The 20,705-nt window shown below is 37.6% G+C and overlaps 2 protein-coding genes across 2 annotated transcripts; one reads left to right on the top strand and one right to left on the bottom strand.

Annotated features, from left to right (window-relative positions):
• The first annotated feature begins 11,040 nt into the window (after positions 1-11,040).
• LOC102709303 (ABC transporter A family member 2) lies at positions 11,041-17,239 on the top strand. Its single transcript, XM_040526615.1, has 16 exons — positions 11,041-11,445; positions 12,732-12,963; positions 13,197-13,366; positions 13,442-13,627; positions 13,975-14,070; positions 14,156-14,356; positions 14,441-14,600; positions 14,691-14,917; positions 15,002-15,119; positions 15,198-15,274; positions 15,359-15,448; positions 15,540-15,683; positions 15,775-16,089; positions 16,186-16,266; positions 16,351-16,527; positions 16,674-17,239. Exons 1-16 carry the CDS (start codon positions 11,077-11,079, stop codon positions 16,929-16,931), a joined length of 2,901 nt encoding a protein of 966 aa, XP_040382549.1. The 5' UTR covers positions 11,041-11,076; the 3' UTR covers positions 16,932-17,239.
• A 265-nt stretch (positions 17,240-17,504) lies between these two features.
• LOC102709021 lies at positions 17,505-20,185 on the bottom strand. Its single transcript, XM_006660043.3, has 3 exons — positions 19,883-20,185; positions 18,294-18,374; positions 17,505-18,100 (listed from the first exon to the last, which is right to left on the bottom strand). Exons 1-3 carry the CDS (start codon positions 20,048-20,050, stop codon positions 17,762-17,764), a joined length of 588 nt encoding a protein of 195 aa, XP_006660106.2. The 5' UTR covers positions 20,051-20,185; the 3' UTR covers positions 17,505-17,761.
• Between the last annotated feature and the right edge of the window lie 520 nt (positions 20,186-20,705).

Here is a 20,705-nt window from a genome sequence, read left to right as displayed (position 1 = left end):
TAACACATATGCACAATTCGGCCGCATTCGGATGTACTTAAGTTATCCGGCGTAGAAAACATATTAATATATTAGTACATGATTAATTAATTATTAGTTATACAAAATTGTAAAATAGATTAATATGATTTTTAAAGCAACTTTTTTATAGATTTTTTTTTAAAAAAACACCGTTTAATTAGCAGTTCAGAAAGCATGTGCACGAAAAACGAGAAAATCTGGTCAGTAAAAGTGGAGTACACCATGGCCTTCGAGGGACTGTCATGAGATCATGTCGAGTTTGTCGTAACTATTAGATCAATTTTGATAAACTTCGTTTGAGCTAACCCTAGCTAGCTGTGGATATCGCTGTAGGTGGTGACCAGAAGATAAGATAATTAGTATACTGTGAAAACGAACGGCGACAACAGCAAAATTGTCAACATTTGTGGCACTACTGGCTAGCTAGCTTATTATGCACATTTAATCTGTCACTATCAAACACATGCAAGTCAAACTTGGATTATTTATGCTCACAATTATTGTGTAGATTTTGTAAGATATCATGTCATGGCAATATGTACATGTCATGTTGTGGAATGCTGGTATTGTTAAGGCTGCCAGTAGTTGTTGCTTACCATGGATTGAAAAATACTAAACTAATAGTCCAATAGGAATATCACGGTAGAGAGCTCTTTGTTGATCACGTATTTCTTCCGTTTCACAATGTAAGATTTTTTAGTCTTGTCTAGATTCATATGGATTAGATTCATATGGATGCTAATGAATCTAGACATATATATAAATTAGATGCATTCATCAATTAATAAATTTAGACAAGGTTAGAAAGTCTTACAGCATAAGGAGGTAGTACGTACGTGCCTCCTAAAAAAACATATCTTCATGTGAGGCTAATTACTTGTCTAAACTCAATTGTCAAAGCACTGGATTTGGTGGAAGTTTCGTTATTTTTGGAGCATAAATTAATAATTTCACCTACACGTACTTTGTTATGTTTTTTATGCTCTTAATTATACATGGAACTGTTTACCAGATGCTAATGGTATTGAGCATTGGGAAGTCTGTTTGGGTTTTGTTTCAACAAAAGGTTAAAGTACTGGCCCATAACCTGGGACTGCCAATTGGATTGGAAAGTCTAATTATCTGCTGGTTTAACTTCCGCTCATAGGATTAATTATCGGATGAAGCTATATATGTATAATTATGTGACATGTTTAAATATCAGCCTTAAGTTTTAATTCCCAAATTGTGTTATAACCCATATCTTTATTTATCTCTATTATATAAAAGGAAGAAAATTCTGCATTATTAAAAGAAGCTAATGATGATCCTTAAGTGACTTTGCTATTCTGGCCACTACCATCACTCTCGTCTTGGTCTTTCTACTTCTACTTATATATATAAGCCAAAATTTGAATTTGAATTTTAAATTTAGAATTAATTTTAGGATCTTTATTCACCATAGTTTATTTTTTGTACTTTGCTTTTTGATTTTAGATCGCTAAGAACACTATATAAAAGTCTTATTCACAAATTATTTTTTTTGCAAATATGTTGTTTGGCTTTTTTCATGAATTTTTTTAATTGATCAAATTTTCTTCAGCAACTAGAGCATTGGTTTATATGCATAGTTTTATGTTTGGTTGCAAATTATTGCCAGGCCCAAAAGTTTCATTTTTCACACATTTTGTAACTGTTGTTGCCAAACAGTTTTTTTGACCAATTATAGCAAGCTCCATGATAATGTTTTCAGAAAAACAAAACATGGTACAGTCGCCCAATGGGGCTGGTGGTCGTCAGTTGGCTTTTCGAGAGCGAAAAATGAAACGGCATATTTATAAGTAAAAAATAAATTTTGAATATTTTTTTCATACGTGTTCTTAGCGATCTAGAAACAATGGCCGAAAAATAAGCCATTATAAAAATTCCCATAATCACCTCTAATTTTAAGGTTAAATAATCAAATTTTGGTTTATTAACATAAAGAAAGCGAAAAGATAAGATTGGCTGATTTTCAACGCAACTTCCCCTCCCTTCCAGCAGAGGATCACCCCGCTCCATTCCTCATCATCATCATCATCATCAAGGAGATTGTTCAGTCCGACGTTGAGATATGTAAAGTAATAACTATAAATGTTTCATTTATATATAATAAGAAAAAATTTATGATTCTGGAAAAATTACATGCTATTTTTTTGCTATAAAGTTTTGATACCTTTAGATCTTGGATGTACTCCCTCATGTTTGTATTTGACGTTATTGACTTTTTGATGTACGTTTGATCATTTATCTTATTAAAAATTTATATAATTATTAATTATTTTATTAAATTTCATTTTTTTTACTAAAAGCACTTTAAGCATGACTTATATTTTTTAAAAAAAAATGAATAAGATGGAGTATTTGTCATTGGATGGAGCAAGGGCACTATAGTAGTTTTCCAATATAAGAGACTCTTGCTTGGTCATTACTACTACAATATATATGTCAGTAGTGTGCAATTAATTAAATGCAATTTGACCTTCTTCCATGCTTAAGCAGCAAGTTGTCGGGCATGCAGCAACCAACGCAAGCTAGTACTAGTAAAGACAAAAGCACATCACAGCGGCGCATATAAGCATGTTTATTAGATGACTCTCTTTTTCATGATGCAAGTATATTGAGTAACATAGAGAAAAAAGATAAGGAGAGAGAAAATTATTGTTATGCATGACAATGATTTAGATTTAGAGTAATCTTAACATTTACTAAATAAAATTTTTTTTACAACGGTAGCTAAAAAGAAAAGTAATGTAATAAAAAAATATGTTGCTATATTAATTTAAAAACTATACATGACTCTATCTTTATACTTATTATTATGAATAATAGGTTTTCGTTGCTGGCATGGATCACACAAAAGTTTATATTGGGCTTAATCTTTAAAGATGGCCTTAATTAATTAGGATCCATGGTCTCCACACAATTTCTTTAAACCAAAGCATGCATGACGAATTGACGACGTACGTGCATTCAACCACACACCGCTAGCTTCATTCCCAAGCATTTATCCAATTTCCAACGTGGATTACTTTCGAAACAAAAAAGAATAAATTAGGAGAAGGATTCACGGTCAATAGTGCAGTAAAAAATTAATTTGACCATGCGATCGAATTGTTCAAATCAACTAACAACTACTAAGTGCAACTTGGCATCTCTATAGGATATATATTGCCCTATCTAGGAATTATCTTAATGCGAGACACATGACCTGATCAGGGAGGGACGTACGTACGAAATGCCCTTTGCATCAAGTCAAATTGCATCACTTTGATAATCAGATGCAACCTGCAGCTGCGTTAATTTGTTAATTGATTGTAGACGATATCGGCAAACAATAAACCATGAGCAGATATATATACGCCGTCTGTTTTTATTTTGGTGCATGTAGCCTCAATCTTTCCGAACATTCGTTTTGGATCCTCAGGCACTTGATGAAAGATTCCATTAAATTTACATGGATTTCAATAAACGAATTAAATAAATTTATACTATTCATATCCCTCGCTCTCACGGTAAATAACTATAATACATTTCACAAAACAACATAATCTATTCAAACTATCACAATACCACAGATTTTAACCTTATATAACCCAACACTATATATTTGGCACAAATTCTTATCATGAAACTACATATTTAATATACGGTATCAAAGAATTACAGATCTAGTGGAAAAATAACAAAATTGTCGCAAAACTATAGGTTTAGGACTAATTTAATCACAAAACTACAATAGGTTTAGGACTAATTTAATCACAAAACTACAACTTTCTAGCTCCAATGTATAGTAGTGCTAGGGATTGAATCTTTAAATGCTCTAGTTGTATGATAAGTTCAGTAGTAATTATTACTTTTGTAATTCTTTGTCTTAAATATGTTATTTTAAAAAAAATAATGTTAAACATATATATTTATGATATATCACCTTAAATCTGTAGTTTTCCGATAGTCTAGTTAAAATGGTTGTAGTTTTATAGAATTTTCTCTAAATTGTCTCGGCCATGCCATTATATATATATTTCTAAAAAAGAATTGGATGAGCTATTCTGATCCCCTAAATTAATAAATTTATGAGTAATTGAAACATTACACATATTTAGGCCAAATTATTGCAAAATATTATAGGTTTAAACTTTAAAATATGTAATTTTATGGTAACTTAAATATGAAATATGTAGTTTTGTGAGCTAGTATGTGGTTTTGACGATAAACTTTGTGCTAAATTTGTAATTTTGTAATACATCTTCTTTTTTACGATAGATCAAACTATCTATAATTTTATGAAATTTGCTCTAGCAGATTCATCTTGCACTTCCTTACCTCTTTTTGGTCAGTTTGGACATCGACATGATATCCAAAATACATTTTTTTGGTCATGTGCAGCATGTCATTCACGATCGTTAAGATTATCATCCTGTGTCTAGTGTCTACTACTACTAGTCCGTCTAGTCGTAATTAACGTGGGACACACATGAGCTGATCTTGGTATATATGCTTGCATCAAGTCAATGTAATCACTTGATAATCAGATGTATTTGTCACACAGACACTAATTAAAAATTTAAAAATGACAAAAACAAACCATGAGTAGATACACGGCTCGAAAAATTACCGGGTGGCACGACAAATTTTGTATTTAGGTCCTTGCCGTCCTTACAGAGAGCGGAAAGGGCCTAAATGCAAAATTTACCGCGCCGCCGTTTCCAGCCATTCGTCGTGACCGAGTGGCCGTCGAGTGACTGTTTGCCACGTCATCTTTCCGTCCTCCCAGAAGGCGGCAGGAGATTAGTTTTATAATTTTTTAAAATGCAAAATTAAATTTGTAAATTATTTAATAAATATAATTAAAAATTCAAAAAATTCGTCTGTTTCCGGTCTAGCTAGCCTCGGTATCTCCGAACATTATTCGCTTTAGATCCTTGTGGACTACGAAAGAATCCATTGAATTCACTTGAATTCGAATAGATTTCACTCCAAACGAATTAAATCGTGCTAATCCAGCTCATATGTACAATATATATTTTTTAGTTCTGGATAAAAAAATTTTTTTAAAAAAACTTTGTACACCTTTGTTTTTTAAAAAATGGAAATGTTGCACACTGTTTGGTTGGATCCTGTTTGCAAGTTAATTAAAGTGTTTGCACTGATGGTCATCTGTGATGCATTGTATGTGTCACATGTACAGCAGATTATTCCAATCAATTAATCTGGCTTGATAATGCAGCTCAAAAGAAAGAAAAAAACAACTGGCCTGATGCATCGATCACAATAAAATTTAATTTACCTTGGGCCGTTTGTTTTGTTTTTCGAAAAATGATTGGACACACAGTTTGGTCTGATCCTGTTTGCGTGCGTCGAGTGTTGACACGAATCTCCACGCACGCACCCGGCCTGATTGTGATCTGATTTCTTAATTTGGACGTAATTAAAATTTGTATGTATATATGCTGCCAAGAACAGCATTTCCATCGAGAAATGAACAGGTACTACTATTACTATATTATTGTTTGGACGTAGACCAACATTTGCTTCAGATAATGGCAACTAGTAATTGATTGATTGGCCTTTTGTAGGATACGATGCCTTGCTTCGAGCTAAGTACAGCTGAGATTAAACACAATTTCCTTCGGTTTGAGTGTTGACTCGATCTTAAACTACTACGTACATCCGTTCCACAGATACTTCATTTTTAGCTTTCCTATTTTGTCCACAAAGATTTGAGTTTTTGGGAAACTATTACATAGGAGTTTGGTAAAGCATAGTACCTATGTATTGTAATTTGGAAAAAAGCAAGAATATTTTAGTCTTTTTATTTATATTGGTATGTGTGATATAGATTAAAGTCTTTTAGAACACAAAAGTATTACATTAAATGGATGTAACAAAAAAAGATTGTACAAATTATAAGTCACTTTGGTCAAACCTGCTGGTAGGATTATGCCATTTAGTATATACTCGTTTGGTATCATGTTATAAGTTACTTTAAGTTTATCATAGACCAAATCTTCGAAACTTGATCAAGTTTATAAAAATATAGCAATATTGCTACCACAAAATAAATATATTAATCCCTGTAGTTTGATCATTCTTACCATTTTAGACAATGACATGGTCTTCTAAATTATCTTTAACTAGGATTTTCTATTAAATATATATATATATAGAAAATTAAATAAAATGTTATTTTTATTAAATTACTTTTTATGACTCATCTATACATGTTATCTCAGTATTTTCAAACTAAATATTTTTAAACTTATTCATAGTCAAAATTTTAAAAGTTTGACCATATATATATATATATATATATATATATATATATATATATATATATCCAAAACGATAAAAGTTATGGAATTGGAGGGAGTATAAAAATATGTTAATGTTGAATTTAATGAAACTAATATAGTCTTGTAACTACTAATATACTTTGTCAGATTTAAAATGTTTTACTTAAAATAAATTCAAAAGCGACTTATAATATGAAACGAAGTGAATATAGACTTAGGCTTTCAAAACTAAAAATAACAGAAAAGCGAGAAAAATCAGCTATTGAAAATACTATATTTTCCTAAAGCTTCTTTCAACATATACCAAAAGCTAAGATGACCAGAGGGAATAATGAAAAAAGAGTACTCCCTCTAGTTTCCGTGTCCAATATTTGATCATCCGTCTTATTTGAAAAATTTTCAGAAAATTAGAAAAAAATAGTCACATATAAAATACTATTCATGATTTATCATCTAATAAAAACAAAAAGATCAATCGTAAAAAAATTTGAATAAAACGAAGAGTTAAAAATTATAGGTAAAAGGTGAAAAATTGGTTTATTTTGGGACGGAGGGAGTAGTACTTTTGGATGGGACAGATAGACAATCCCAACATGTTTCTGACTACAAAGATTTCAAACTTGCCAGTAACATTTATTTGTCCCAAAAGCACATAACTTTAGGGGCTGTTTGGATCCAGTGACTTTTTTTTTTGTCCCTTATCACATCGGATATTTGAACGTCAATTAGGAGTATTAAATTTAGACTGATAACAAAACTAATTGCATAAATAAAGGCTATTTCGTTAGACAAATTTTTAAAGTCTAATTAATCCACGATTAGCAAATGTTTACTTTAGCATCATATTCGCTAATCATGGACTAATTAGGCTCAATAGATTCGTCTCATGAAATAGTCTAGAATATAAGGTTGGTTTTATTAATAATCTATATTTAATATTTTTAATTAGTGTCCAAACATTCGATATGATAGGGACTAGAAAAAAACTGGGAGTATCCAAATACCCCTTAATTTCGACCACATTTTACCCTTGGGCTAGCTCGCGGAAATGGCACATGCAAAGTGAAAAGTCACAACGGCACGTACTGTCCCTCTACGGTCAAGCATTTGACCTAGAAAATTCAAGTAATGTACTACGTGAGCCTCTGATCCCTTTCCATATATCCATTAGAAATCTCCGACTAAAGCTAGAAATATTATAGCCTGATCCGACGTACTGATCTTCCCTTGATAGATAATTCGATTCAAAGCAAAAACGTGTTTGCATATGCAAATTAATACAGATCTCATGAGCTTCTCTCTTAATTCCAATGTGATCTATCTAGCGTATCATGCAGCTGACCTTCGATCTTATGACTGCTGACATTATTGTTTATGCCCACCATTACCGTAAACACGTACTACTTGTCTGCTTGATCGTGTTAATTGTTAGGTCAACGTGTACTTTGCTTGGCCAAGAAACTCCCACGAAGTTAAGCAGTAGCAGCAATGATAGACGCTTCAAATTCTTCGCCTCCAAGCATCTCCCTAGTCGTTTTACAGGTGCGTGTACTCCGTTTGAAAATAATGTGTGAAATTTCGTCAGAAATGCACAATATAATCACACTTATGCATTATATTTTTTAATTTTATGAAGTATTTAGAAAAAAAACAAACTACCCGACACATTGCTAAACACAAATATTAATTCCTGCTTGTTTTTCCCTTATGCACACCATCAACAAGAGCCACTATGGTTGTGCTCGTTCCATATCAAATTTTCCCTAGATTTTTCTTTCCCTTTTACGCGCATGCTTCCCAAACTATTAAACAATACTTTTTAAAAAAAATTTCTATAAAAAATTATCATTTTACATTGCTAAAGTAGATTTAGATTTTTAAATTTGTATTAGTTAATTCCATTGCCACATGATTATACTATAGAGCCACCATCCATTGCGACAAAGTACTAGCTCTTGTACGAACGATGTTATGAAAATCAAGCTCGAGTTTTTATTCACATGATTATACCACAAAAAGATGACACTATGGATGGCATATATAGGGACGGATCCAGCGTGGGGGCTCCAGCCCTCCTAGATGAGGGAGAGGGGAGGGGAAGGGAGGGTTGGAGGAATAAGAAGATAACTAGCCCCCCAAACTTTAAATCTTAGATTTGTCTATGGCATATAGTTAAAGGTTTACATGTAGGATATACAACTTATAAGCTAGATAGTTTATTTTAATTTTTCAATGGATTATAGGAAATTAGGAACAATTTCTTACTCAATCACCAAATTGACCAAAGGTTATTTTGCGATGAAAGCTAATATTTTCACTTCATAAATTAAATATTTTCCACACTTCATAAATTGACTATTCTCACACTCCCTCCATCCCAATATGTAAACACTTTTGGATTTTTCATTATAGGGATTGAGTTGCGAGGTAAAATTAGATAGGAGAGGGTTGCGACGGCTTAAGATGAGAAAATATATATGTGGATAGATGAAATGAAAGATATACATAACTGGTTGAGATGAGAGTGTGCGGAGAAATTATTGCATACTACAACAAATAACAAATATTAAATGTGATGAGCCGCTGTATTGTTTTGGACAGAGAGAGTATGATTTATTAATGACACAAACATATTAGCATGAAAAATAAACTAAATCCAAAGTTATACCTGCTGGGAATCTTTTGATAACCCCAAAACGCCATATATACTAGGTGCTGCTTAATTGCCTGGAACTATACATACAATGCCACATTGCCACACAATATTTCGATGGAATTAAACAAAATATCGGAGACAAACAGAGAGAAAGAGAGAGAAAGGGACACATGTTTGAAGACAAATCCAAGTGCTATTAAAAACACGGGTCAAACAAACCCTGCACGAATCACAAAGGCTGTACGGTTTCTCTAACCGCCTCGGAAACTCGCAGTTAGACTCAACGACAAATCGTTGCTGCATAAGCACTCCAATAATTAAACATCTCTGCGTGAGTTCTCGTCGTGGACTTGTATGTAAATATTTGGAAAATCAGGGGGGCCTGCGAGAAAATGGTTCCCGTCTGTGGCTCACGGTTATCTGTCTCACTCTCCCGCGCACATGCATCACTCGTGCAGTCCGGATTAACCGTCAAAGGATTTTCTTTTCTTTTTATCTCCTATCCGTTAATATTTAAACGCATGTTTCGTCGTTTATCTGATAAAAATAAAGTATATGATCATTTTTATTATTGTAAGTATTTGATACATTATTTATATTTTTATGAATTTATATATTTTTTTAATTTAAAGAACGAACGGTGCGTAACAAAAATTAACACGTCATCCATTAAAAGAAATGGATTAGCACGATTCTGAAATCACAAATTTATCATCGGTTTTCCCCATTAAATGCTAACAAATTCTGTAAAAATGTGCATCTTATATATTTGTGCTGGTATTTATTGCGGTATGTGGCTGGATATCTTATATATTTATTAATCTGTGCTCACTGTTCTGCTCAACAATACTTACATATGAAGGTATACTACGATGATAATATGATACAATCCTTGTATGTAATGGTTTTGGTCTTTTGTCCACGTGGTGTAGTAATAAATATCAGCGACTCTGCTTAGTTCAGAATTGTCTGTAACTTTGCGCTTGGATTTTAATTTGTTGGTTTTGGAAGGTCAGGTTGCCATATACTTAATTTAATCACCTGCGATTTCCCCTGCTGTGGTTCGGTCAATGTGCTTTTAGATGCTACTGCATTTGTGTGGTAAAAAGTTTTTAAAAATAAATTATAGAAAAAACCTCGGTATTATATATGATCAAAGTTACACATGGCCTGGAACCCTTTACTCCAAGTCTCCAAATTCTATGGTTTCAAGGTTAAGACACCATAGACAAATCAGCACTAGTTCTATCAATATTTTCCATAACATTCATAACATATTCTTATCAAAACCTTTCATTTTCTCCATTAGTATGTTTTATGGATTTTCAACGTTTTAGATAAGTCTAAATTTACTCCAAAAATAAAACAAGTTTCATGCTCTTACTGTTTCATACTTGTTTTCTACAACATTGTAAACATTTGTTTATTTAATCATCATTTGTTTTGAAAAAATTCATATGACTTAACAATAAAAAATACTTCCATACGAACCAGTGACAGGATATAAAACAATGAACCACCACCATCTAGCTTTATCCGTTGTTTTCACCTCCTTTTGCTCCTCCCTTTAAACCTACTAACAACATCGTCTGGTTGTCGCCCTACTATTGTTGTATCCAATGGTATTTACAAAGTGTTCTGTTCATGTGCATAATTATGTTTCAGCATTAATATATATAGATAAAACATTTCTCGAGCTTTTGGGCCCATGAAGCTACCGTTATATTTGTCTCCTGTTCTCCACGCGCGACGTAGCATTTCCCACTGTGTTTGACACACAGCACCTGCCACAGTACACTGTAGCACTCGCCCCTTTTTCTTTTTGTCTAATTTGTTAAAGCTCCACGTCACCCGACGAGGCGAAAACCGTAGCCACACCACAACACGACACACACAAAGCAGCAGCACCAGCAGCAGCGTCCGTTACTACTACCACCACTGCGCCTCCCCTTCGTCTTCCTGGCTTTCTTCCAAATCGCCCCCCCTATAAATACCCAATTCACCAACGCCCCCCCTCTCCTCTCCTCATCTCCTCTCCTCTCGTCTCCCCCGACCACCAAGCGGAGAGCTCCGCCGCCGCCGCCAATGGAGCTCCTGGGCGGGGCGGCGCTGGCGTGGCAGCAGTACCGCTCGCTGGTCCGCAAGAACGCCACGCTGACGTGGCGCCACAGGCGGTCCGCGTCCCTGCAGCTCCTCTCCTCCCTCGTCTTCATCTTCCTCATCTTCTGCATCGACCGCGCCGTCCGCTCCCGCTTCTCCTACACCACCGCCTACCGCAACGTCCCCGACCCCTCCCCGCTCGTCGCGCCGCCCATCCCGCCCTGCGAGGACAAGTACTTCGTCAGGGAGCCGTGCTACGACTTCCTCTGGAGCGGCGCCTCGAGCGCCCGCGTCGCCCGGATCGTCGACGCCATCCGCCGGAACAACCCCGGCAGGCCCATCCCCGCCGACAAGGTAGCGGCTTTTTCTTTCTTTTTTGATTCATCTTGGTTGATTTCTGTCCGTTGGGGAAAGATTCGGTTATGCTTCGTTCTCTCTCTGTAGATTGGGTGCAATTGGTGTGTGATTTCGGCGTGCAGATTCTGTTTGATTAGTCTGGATTGCTAATGAAGCACGTTTTGTGTGAGGATTTTGGGTTTTGGTGGACAAAGATTGTTTTTTTTTTCTCTCTCTCTCTTAGCGTTTTTGTGATTGCAGAACTGCGAGATACATATTGAATATGAGTGTATCGTAGTTACTCCCCTCTTGAAAGAGGGGAATTCGAAGCATTTGGAGGATTTAGAGGCGTCTGTTTCTTCGGTTTTACATTTCTGATTTTTTTTTGTTTTCCTCTGTTCCTACACATAGTTTTTAGGCTCTACTCCCTGAAACTGGATGAGTTTGAAACCTTTGCATGTGTTTCACTGTCAGGGAGAGATGAATTTGTGAATTCCGAGAAAAAAAATGAAATGGAAAGATCGATCCTAATGCAAAATAAAAATAGAAAATAAAGAGAACTTACTGAAATCTATTTTGGAACAAGCACGCTGATTTGATTTGTTCGGTGTGGGGATGGCAGCAGTAAGTACTTACCTAGATAGTGGCCTGGCGAACTTTTCAAAGAAAGTATGAAAACGATGCTTATTTTGTTGCCAGCGTGGATTGGGAGGCATCGGGGTTAACTAGAAACGTCTAATTCATTTAGGTTTGTCGTAAGGACACCTGATGTCATTTTCATGGTACGTTTAGTGCGTGCTTTCTTGATCCATTGTGGTTTGTGACGCCTTCTCTTGGAAACATAGATGTTTTTGCGTTGTGCATGGGAAATTTTAACAGTGAATACACCGATTTTTTTGGGAGAACTACATCTTGCATAGATTGGATGATAGTACACATTTTAAGTACTGTTGGTCTTTTGTAGACGAACGTCTATACTACTCTGACTCCCAAATGGGTATTTAACTTATGATTATTTGAAAATAAACACTGAGATTATGCCGTCAAGAACTTGGACACAATTTATATAACTTCCTGTTGTTGGGTTGGATGTAGAGGCCAGGTTTTAATCCATTATATAAAAAATAAAAAATAAAAATACTTAATTTATCTGTGAGTATGGTTCTTCATGTATCTTCATTATCAATCAACATAAACGCAGTATTCACTACAGTAGTTTCTTCTGTATTGATTAAATCAGATTCATACTTAGAATTGTTAGCGCATTGAACATGTTGTCTCACTGTCTCTGGTAAATTTCTCAGGTGTTGGGATTCAATACTCCAGATGAAGTTGATGCTTGGCTTTTCCAAAATCCAATGCGCTGTCCTGGTGCCTTACATTTTCAAGTTATAAACGACACTCAGATAAAGTATGGTATTCAGACAAACTCCACTCCGGTGGCTCGGAGAGGAACATATGAGGACCCTACATTCAAGTTCCAGATACCACTTCAAGTTGCAGCTGAGAGGGAAATGGCGAGGCTACTGATTGGAGGTATTGCTGCTTCCATCCCTTTTCTTTTGGGAGTTGTGGCTTCTGTGCTTTCTACTTGGTACCACTTATGTCATACCCTCAGATAGCAATTCTTGTTCAGTAATTCTTGAATCCTTTGACTAGATTAATTTGAACTATTTATGGTATGCTGCAAAAATAATTGTTAGCTGTATATTTGCTTCCTTTTCATAGTTGTTTTTGCAAATAAAGGTATACTTTGATGAATGTGACAGACCCAAATTTTAGCTGGACGGTGGGGTTCAAGGAATTCGCTCACCCAGCTACAGAAACCTTTTCTACTATCGCCCAAGCTGGTCCAACTTTCTTCCTTGCCATTGCTATGTTCGGATTCGTTTTCCAAATCAGTGCATTGGTGACAGAGAAAGAGCTTAAACTTCGTCAGGTTCGAGCTCCCCCATCCACTGCTAGTGTTGTAAGATTTAAATGATATCACTCAAAGTTTGGTTAACAATTGCAGGCTATGTCTATCATGGGGCTCTACGAGTCAGCGTATTGGTTGTCTTGGTTAACCTGGGAGGCTTTTGTCACGTTGCTTTCAGCACTTCTTACCGTGCTGTTTGGGATGATGTTCCAGTTTGACTTCTTTCTGAACAATAACTTTGGGATCCTATTCCTCCTGTTCTTCCTCTTCCAGCTGAACATGGTAATTTTCACATACTGAACAAAACATATGGGGGTGTCACTCACTTGCTTTATTCTACTTTCAACCGAGTTTAGGCTGACACAGGTGTCCAGATTTAAATTGAGAGGGGTGTACATATGATGAAAATAGATAAACTATAGCTAAAAAAAATTTCGGACCAGGTTTCTAGGCAACCTCCATGCCACATGCACTTCTGCCCCTGCTGATCAGCAGTCTGCTATCTCCCATTTAAATGTTAAATTTAGATAAGAAACATGCTTGCATGTATGTTTTCTTTATGAACATAAGTTTCAGCTTGCAAAAGGAGTTCTCTAACATATTGTTCTCATTCATGATGCTTGCTGCAGCTTAGTTTTGCCTTCATGATATCCACATTTGTAACAAAAGCAGCATCAGCTACTACTGTTGGATTTGCAATATTCATTATTGGCTTCTTGACACAGGTAAGTTTTCTTAATCATAATTTAGATCCAGTACTTCAATTTATCAGATAAAGTATGTAAACCCTTTTATTACCTCACTGGGCAGCTTGTAACAATCTTCGGGTTTCCATATTCAAGTTCATTCCAGAAGTACTATCGGACAATATGGTCCTTGTTTCCACCTGATGTTTTTGCGCAAGCCCTCAACATTCTAGGTAAGGCAACAGCCACTCCTGAAGACAAAGGAATTAGCTGGAATCAGCGGGGACAATGCCAATCTTTTGAAACAGATTGCGTCATTACTATTGTACGTACAAATCATTGTGTATTAGATATTATGGGCTTTAGCCTGATGCACATATCAAGCTGAGTTTTCTCAACCATCTTGTAGGATGATATCTACAAATGGCTCATCTCCACATTTTTCTTGTGGTTTATCCTAGCGATCTACTTTGACAATATAATTCCAAACGTCAATGGTGTTCGAAAGTCACTGTTCTACTTTCTGATGCCTTCATACTGGACAGGGAAAGGGGGAGGCAGATTGCAAGGTCAGAGATGTTTGAAGTGCTTGGTATTTCTGGACAATGTTCTAGTAATAGTATCTTACATTACTTACTAATCTGAATGCTCCATTACAGAGGGAGGCCTCTTTAGCTTTTTTGGTTCGAACCGCCCAGCTGACGATGCTGCTCCCACTGACGAGGATGTTATTGCTGAGGAAAACCTAGTAAAACAACAAATTGCAAACAGTGAAGTAGATCCTGGTGTTGCAGTTCAGATACGTGGTTTGAGGAAAACATACCCAGGGAGTTTTAGTATGGGTTGCTGCAGATGCAGAACGACTAAACCATTTCATTCAGTCAAAGTAAGTTCACAGTTTGCCTCTGTTGTGTAAAATATGAATGATTTGCTTATTCTGATTACTGACCACAAAAAAAAAATTCTCCAGGATTTATGGGTAAACCTTGAGAAGGACCAGTTATTTTGCCTTCTTGGGCCCAATGGAGCTGGTAAAACAACTACAATTAGTTGCCTGACTGGAATAACACCAATTACAGGCGGCGATGGTATCTTTCTTTAAGCAGCAGTTTACAATGCTTTTAATATCTATATACATGCTAATAAATCACTTCGGACATTTGCAGCTATGATTTATGGGCATTCTGTTCGAAGCACTGCTGGGATGGCGAATATTCGGAGGATGATTGGAGTCTGTCCACAGGTTGGTGCTATAAACATTGGCATATTACTGATGTATTTGAATTGATCGAAGGAAGATAAACATTCATGGTTTATGTGTCTGCAGTTTGACATCTTGTGGGATGCATTGACAGCTAGAGAGCACATGGAACTGTTTGCTAGCATCAAGGGATTACATCCATCAACAATCAAGTCGGTATGTTTCTCAAGAACTGATTATCATGTGATCCTCCCTAAAACACTTAATGGTCCTGCATTCATCTTCTCTGGCTGTTCAACCAATGCAGGTTGCAGAACAGTCGTTAGTCCAAGTGAAGCTCAGCCAGGCAGCTAATGTCAGAGCTGGTAGCTACAGTGGAGGAATGAAACGCCGGCTAAGTGTTGCAATTGCTCTAATCGGTGATCCAAAATTGGTCTTTCTTGATGAACCGGTAAAGGCCGTCAATTTTTGTCACTAATGTCCTTCCAAACATCCATAATTCCATATCATGTGCCGATCTTAACAACGTATATACTACACAGACTACTGGCATGGATCCAATAACAAGGAGGCACGTCTGGGACATCATAGAGGAAGCCAAGAAAGGAAGAGCTATTGTCTTGACCACCCATTCCATGGAGGAAGCTGACATTCTGAGTGACAGGATTGCTATCATGGCTAAAGGGAAATTGAGGTGCATTGGGACTTCAATTAGGCTGAAGTCGAAATTCGGAACTGGATATATCGCTAATGTGAATTTCTCTGGAAATGGTCATACACAAAGCCCTAATGTCAATGGCAATGCTGAAGTCCCGGTCAATCCTAACATAGAGGCTGTCAAACTGTTCTTCAAGGAAGTATGTCTGTCTCATCGTTAAATCATATGCCCTTCAAAGAAAAACAGTCTTTTTATATTGTGGAGATGTAAAACCACATGAAATTTATTGACACAGCGGCTTGATGTGGACCCGAAAGAGGAGAGCAGGACATTCTTAACGTTCGTCATCCCCCATCAGAAAGAACCACTCCTGACTGTACTGTCTCTTCGTCCAAAAAGACTCTGGTATACATCATATACTTTAATTTGATGATAGGCTAATATATTTTTCATCAAGCAGGGATTCTTCGGGGAACTCCAAGACAGGGAACGGGAATTTGGCATCTCCGACATTCAGCTCGGCCTCACGACGCTCGAAGAAGTGTTCCTGAACATTGCAAAGCAGGCAGAGCTGGAGAGCTCTACTGCTGAAGGCACCCTGGTTACGCTGAACCTATCATCAGGCTCATCGATCCAGGTTTGTCCTCGGTAACCCTAGGAACAATGCTGCAATCCTGGACATGAAAAAGATAAATCCTTTCAGCAGCAATTGCCTGCGTAATTTGTCTGTGGATAGATATCTTCCAAGAAAATCCTGAATCTCACATTTCTATGGCAATGCAGATACCCAAGGGGGCTCGGTTTGTCGGAATTCCGGGAACGGAGTCGGAGGAGAATCCAAGAGGAGTGATGGTTGAAGTATACTGGGATCAGGATGACAATGGGTCACTCTGCATTTCTGGCCACTCTGATCAGATCCCTGTCCCACCCAATGTTCAGCTGGGGCGGCCCCCTTCGCTGTCTCGCAGGGCCTCGGCGCGCCGTGGAAACCACCCTGTTGGGTACGTCATCGATCCGAACGAGGTCACGGCGTCAGGTTGAGCCCCAAAACAAGATGGATGAATGAATATTCTTAGTGTGGAAGAAATTAGACATGGTTTTCATGTAAATTATTATCTCTAGGTGTAATGCGATGTATAGATATGTTTGTACTAAAACGGTCTAATTTTATGTTTTGTGGTAAAGTAAGTTCTTGGTGATGGATACAATAGGATTACATTTTTTTTCCCCTGTTTGGTGGCAGACGATTAGAGATACAAGAATGACAGGGATATTGCCAGTGATTTGGGTGTCCTTCAGGACTGTTGGATGTTTGGGTGTCCTTATTTTTGTAGATAATGGTTGATTTATTTGTTCCTGAGTGAAGTATATAGAATTTCCGATCTGTTTCTACAGGGATAATAACGCATTAGTGCATTGTTGTTCTTCTTTATACAGTTCAAATCATTTAGATAGTTTGTGGTTCCCAAGCAGGGACGGATCTGGAGTTTTAGCTGGTAGCAAAGTTACTTGTAGAGACCGTGCACTTGTTCAAAACGATAAGCATAATAAAACCAAACCGGAAGGAGTAACATATAATTCTGCAATCTGAAGTTACTGATGAGTGTTTTGTACTAAAGAAAACTGCTACGTTAGCTATTATACTTAACCTGAAAATACATACATGGATGATACATATGTGCAGTTTATATCAGAAGTAACAGACCAATAGGAAGTAATAAATTACAAGAAGTTAAATATTAGGACGACTTGGGGTAAGGGTTTATATTTACATCCCTAATTGCGTGTGGGCAATTCCGTTTCTTTACTGCAATTTTGTTGTTTGCAGTTCATGGAATCAAGCTGGAAATTGCTTACTCAGGAATCAGGGCTCATGAGTCATGACCTGGGCTATCTGAATGCATATCCACTGACGAATCGTTTGGTACTGCAAGATTCGAGTCACGGTTTCCAGTGGAAAAAATGCCATCTGCGAAGCATCCTGCATGACCACCTTGCTGAATATGGTACAGTTGCAGGTTTTGTCGGAAAGGGCTGGATAGTGCTTTAGAAAAGACCATTGAATCCTTGGATGGGTTTGCTGCTGATGAACAAGATGATAGTTGCTGCGTGCTTGTGTTGGGGATGTGACTTTGAGCTTGGAGATTCTGGGTTGTGTATTGTGATCTTGGTGAAGTTAATGCACCGTCACCTCCATACGCAATCTCGTGCTACATTCAAGAAGGGCCCATAAACACGAGTACATGGGTAAGGACATGAGCTATTAGTGCAATATGCCAAGTGACAATATATTGCTGATAATACTACAGCTTAGCTGAGTGGTTCAGCGGATGGGTCACAAAAATGAAAAGTGGGTGTGTTGCACAATGAGACTATGATTATCCTACAAAGAGAAATGTGGACCTCAATGTTGGCCGCTATGTCAGAAACTGTGAGCCTCATCCCACTTTCATGCTGTCGCACCATCCACTGGTAGAGTTTTTCCTGCATAAATCAAAATGGCTGCACAATATTAGTACCAAAAAGTACATTTTCCCCATTATAGATCCATCAATCTAAACAAGAGCACTACAAATGTTAATGCCAGTATAAGCAGTTGGGAAGTGTTTCATAGTACCAATTGTATCCTGCTGTATGGACATAATCCCTGACAATTGATACCATACTAACACAAAAGGGGACCACATGACTAAACTAATTATGTATTTGGTAATGTGCCACCATCACTTAAGCTTTCTATGAGGAACAATGCATTCAAGAACGCCACAATCCATTACACGATACACTGTGTCCTCCCATGAACTATCTATTGCAGCCTGTTGATGAACCGAGAAGCCCATATCAGTTCTTCTGAACTAGTATGCATGTGTGGTATCGCCTCCTTTATTCAAAACTTATAGAGAAGATTGAGCCACAACCAGAAAGAACTACCACAGTACAACAATTGAATATGTTCCATCTAATAGATGTCTACTAATTGAGCACAAGCTGCTCAACACACCATTTGTCAAAGTTCAATATACTTATAAAATTAAATTGAGCACTGCGAACTGTCTCAAAGCACAAAAGAGTTTATAGCGATAATCTATCACAACCCAAAGGGGAACAATTTTAGCTAACCTTCAACCCAGCACTAATTGCTGGTTTTAATGCTTTAAGATGGGGAGGAAAAAAAATACACGCCTTAGATTGGAAAAGCACCCACACACCTAACAGTACTACTTTTCTATAGTGAACACTAAACAAGCAAAAGGAAACTTGGGAAAGATGCATATTTAGAAATGGTGTAGAACAAAACCTGTCCCATACGTTTCTCTATTATACTCTGTACTCCAATCCAATTTCTTCGCTCCTTGTCCGTACACATATATCATCACTATGAACACGTTCTAACTTGTACCATGGAATACACAATTGAAACATTTCCACCTAACCTTACTCACTGACGACAAACGAAATTCACAAGGAACCATGATATCTGTAGCTAAACGAGGCACCAATCATCAAATCGGAGATACAGCAAATTAAGAATTAGTTGGGCAGAATTTGCATCAAGAAACAAATACAATTGCTGTCATCGGTGACAACTACAGAAAAAGCAAACCCGAATAGCATTCGCAGTGAGGACCAAACAGCTTAAGCTCGACATGGTTTCACCACAGCTGAAGACGGGATATTGCAATATTGCCGTTCCATACACAACACACGACCTAGCAAAAAGGTGAATCCCGGGTACTCGATTCTTCCAGAAAATATATCGAAGCTGCCAAATCACAAAATTCTGAAGAAATCAGCTCATGAGGCAAAACGTTCAGTCTTGGACCAAAATCTTTCGACCCAAGAGGCCAAGGAAGAGTGAAAAATGGGGGAAAAAGGACTAATCTTTCGACTACAAAACGGAGCATAACTTGCCCCACCATCCGGCCGGCCGCCGGCGAGAGAACAACCGGAAGCGAGGTGGTGGTGGTAGGGGGGGGGGATGGATAATTTACCAAGGCGTGGCGCTCGCCGGCGTGGAAGGAGAGCCTCTGGTGGCAGCCGGCCATCGCGTAGAGCTGCGAGAGCGAGTTGGCGGCGCCGCGGAAGGCCCCGTAGAGCGCCCTGTCGGCCTCCTCCTCCGCCGCCCGCGCCGCCTCCGCCTTCCGCTTCCTCCCAGCCATCCTCTCCTCGGGGTCTTGGGGTGGTGTGAGGGGATTGGCGCGCAGCGGAGGCGGAGGAGGAGGAGGAAGGGATTGGAAAGTGGAATCCACTCCACTCCGCTCTCCTCTCCTCTCCTCTCCGCCGCGCCAGCAACACGACGACCGAGCCTATCGTGTGGGTGGCTTCGGTCTCTGGAGTGTGGGGCCCACCCGGACCCTGAGATAGTGCGCGTGCGGCGGAGCACGTGGGAATGGAGAGAGACCCGCGGCGGGGAGGCACTGAAAGGTGGGTCCCGAACCGATATGCCTGGACCCACGTATCAATTGCAGTGACGAGTTTTTAATTAGAAATGATGTACTCACTCCGTCGTAAAAAAAAAATAAGGGGTTGTTTTTTAGCCTCATGTCATACCGAATATTTGGACACTAATTTAAAGTATAAAACAAAGATTAATAAAAAATGATTAATAAAAAAACTAATTTCATAAATAAGTGATAATCCACGAGACGAATTTTTTAAGCCTAATTAATCCATAATTAAAGCATGTTTATTGTAGCATTATATAGGCTAATCATGGATTAATTAGGCTCAATAGATTCGTCTCGTGAATTAGTCCAAGATTATAGATGAGTTTTATTAATAGTCTACATTTAATACTCTAAATTATTGTTCAAA

The sequence above is a fragment of the Oryza brachyantha genome, chromosome 8 (genome assembly GCF_000231095.2).
Source record: "Oryza brachyantha chromosome 8, ObraRS2, whole genome shotgun sequence".
Taxonomy (NCBI): Eukaryota; Viridiplantae; Streptophyta; class Magnoliopsida; order Poales; family Poaceae; genus Oryza; species Oryza brachyantha.
The sequence above is the reverse complement of the archived record's forward strand: the minus strand, read 5'-3'. Positions and strand labels throughout refer to the sequence as shown.

Excerpts from the sequence above, each read along its gene's own strand:
- LOC102709021 (XM_006660043.3), bottom strand. The coding sequence starts at position 20,050 with ATGGCTGGGAGGAAGCGGAAGGCGGAGGCGGCGCGGGCGGCGGAGGAG. Across the intron at positions 18,375-19,882 it reads CCGGCGAGCGCCACGCCTTG|GAAAAACTCTACCAGTGGAT; the intron begins GTAAATTATCCA and ends TGATTTATGCAG. Across the intron at positions 18,101-18,293 it reads ACATAGCGGCCAACATTGAG|CACGAGATTGCGTATGGAGG; the intron begins GTCCACATTTCT and ends TCTTGAATGTAG.
- LOC102709303 (XM_040526615.1), top strand. The coding sequence starts at position 11,077 with ATGGAGCTCCTGGGCGGGGCGGCGCTGGCGTGGCAGCAGTACCGCTCG. Across the intron at positions 12,964-13,196 it reads GGCGAGGCTACTGATTGGAG|ACCCAAATTTTAGCTGGACG; the intron begins GTATTGCTGCTT and ends TGAATGTGACAG. Across the intron at positions 14,357-14,440 it reads CAGATTGCGTCATTACTATT|GATGATATCTACAAATGGCT; the intron begins GTACGTACAAAT and ends ACCATCTTGTAG.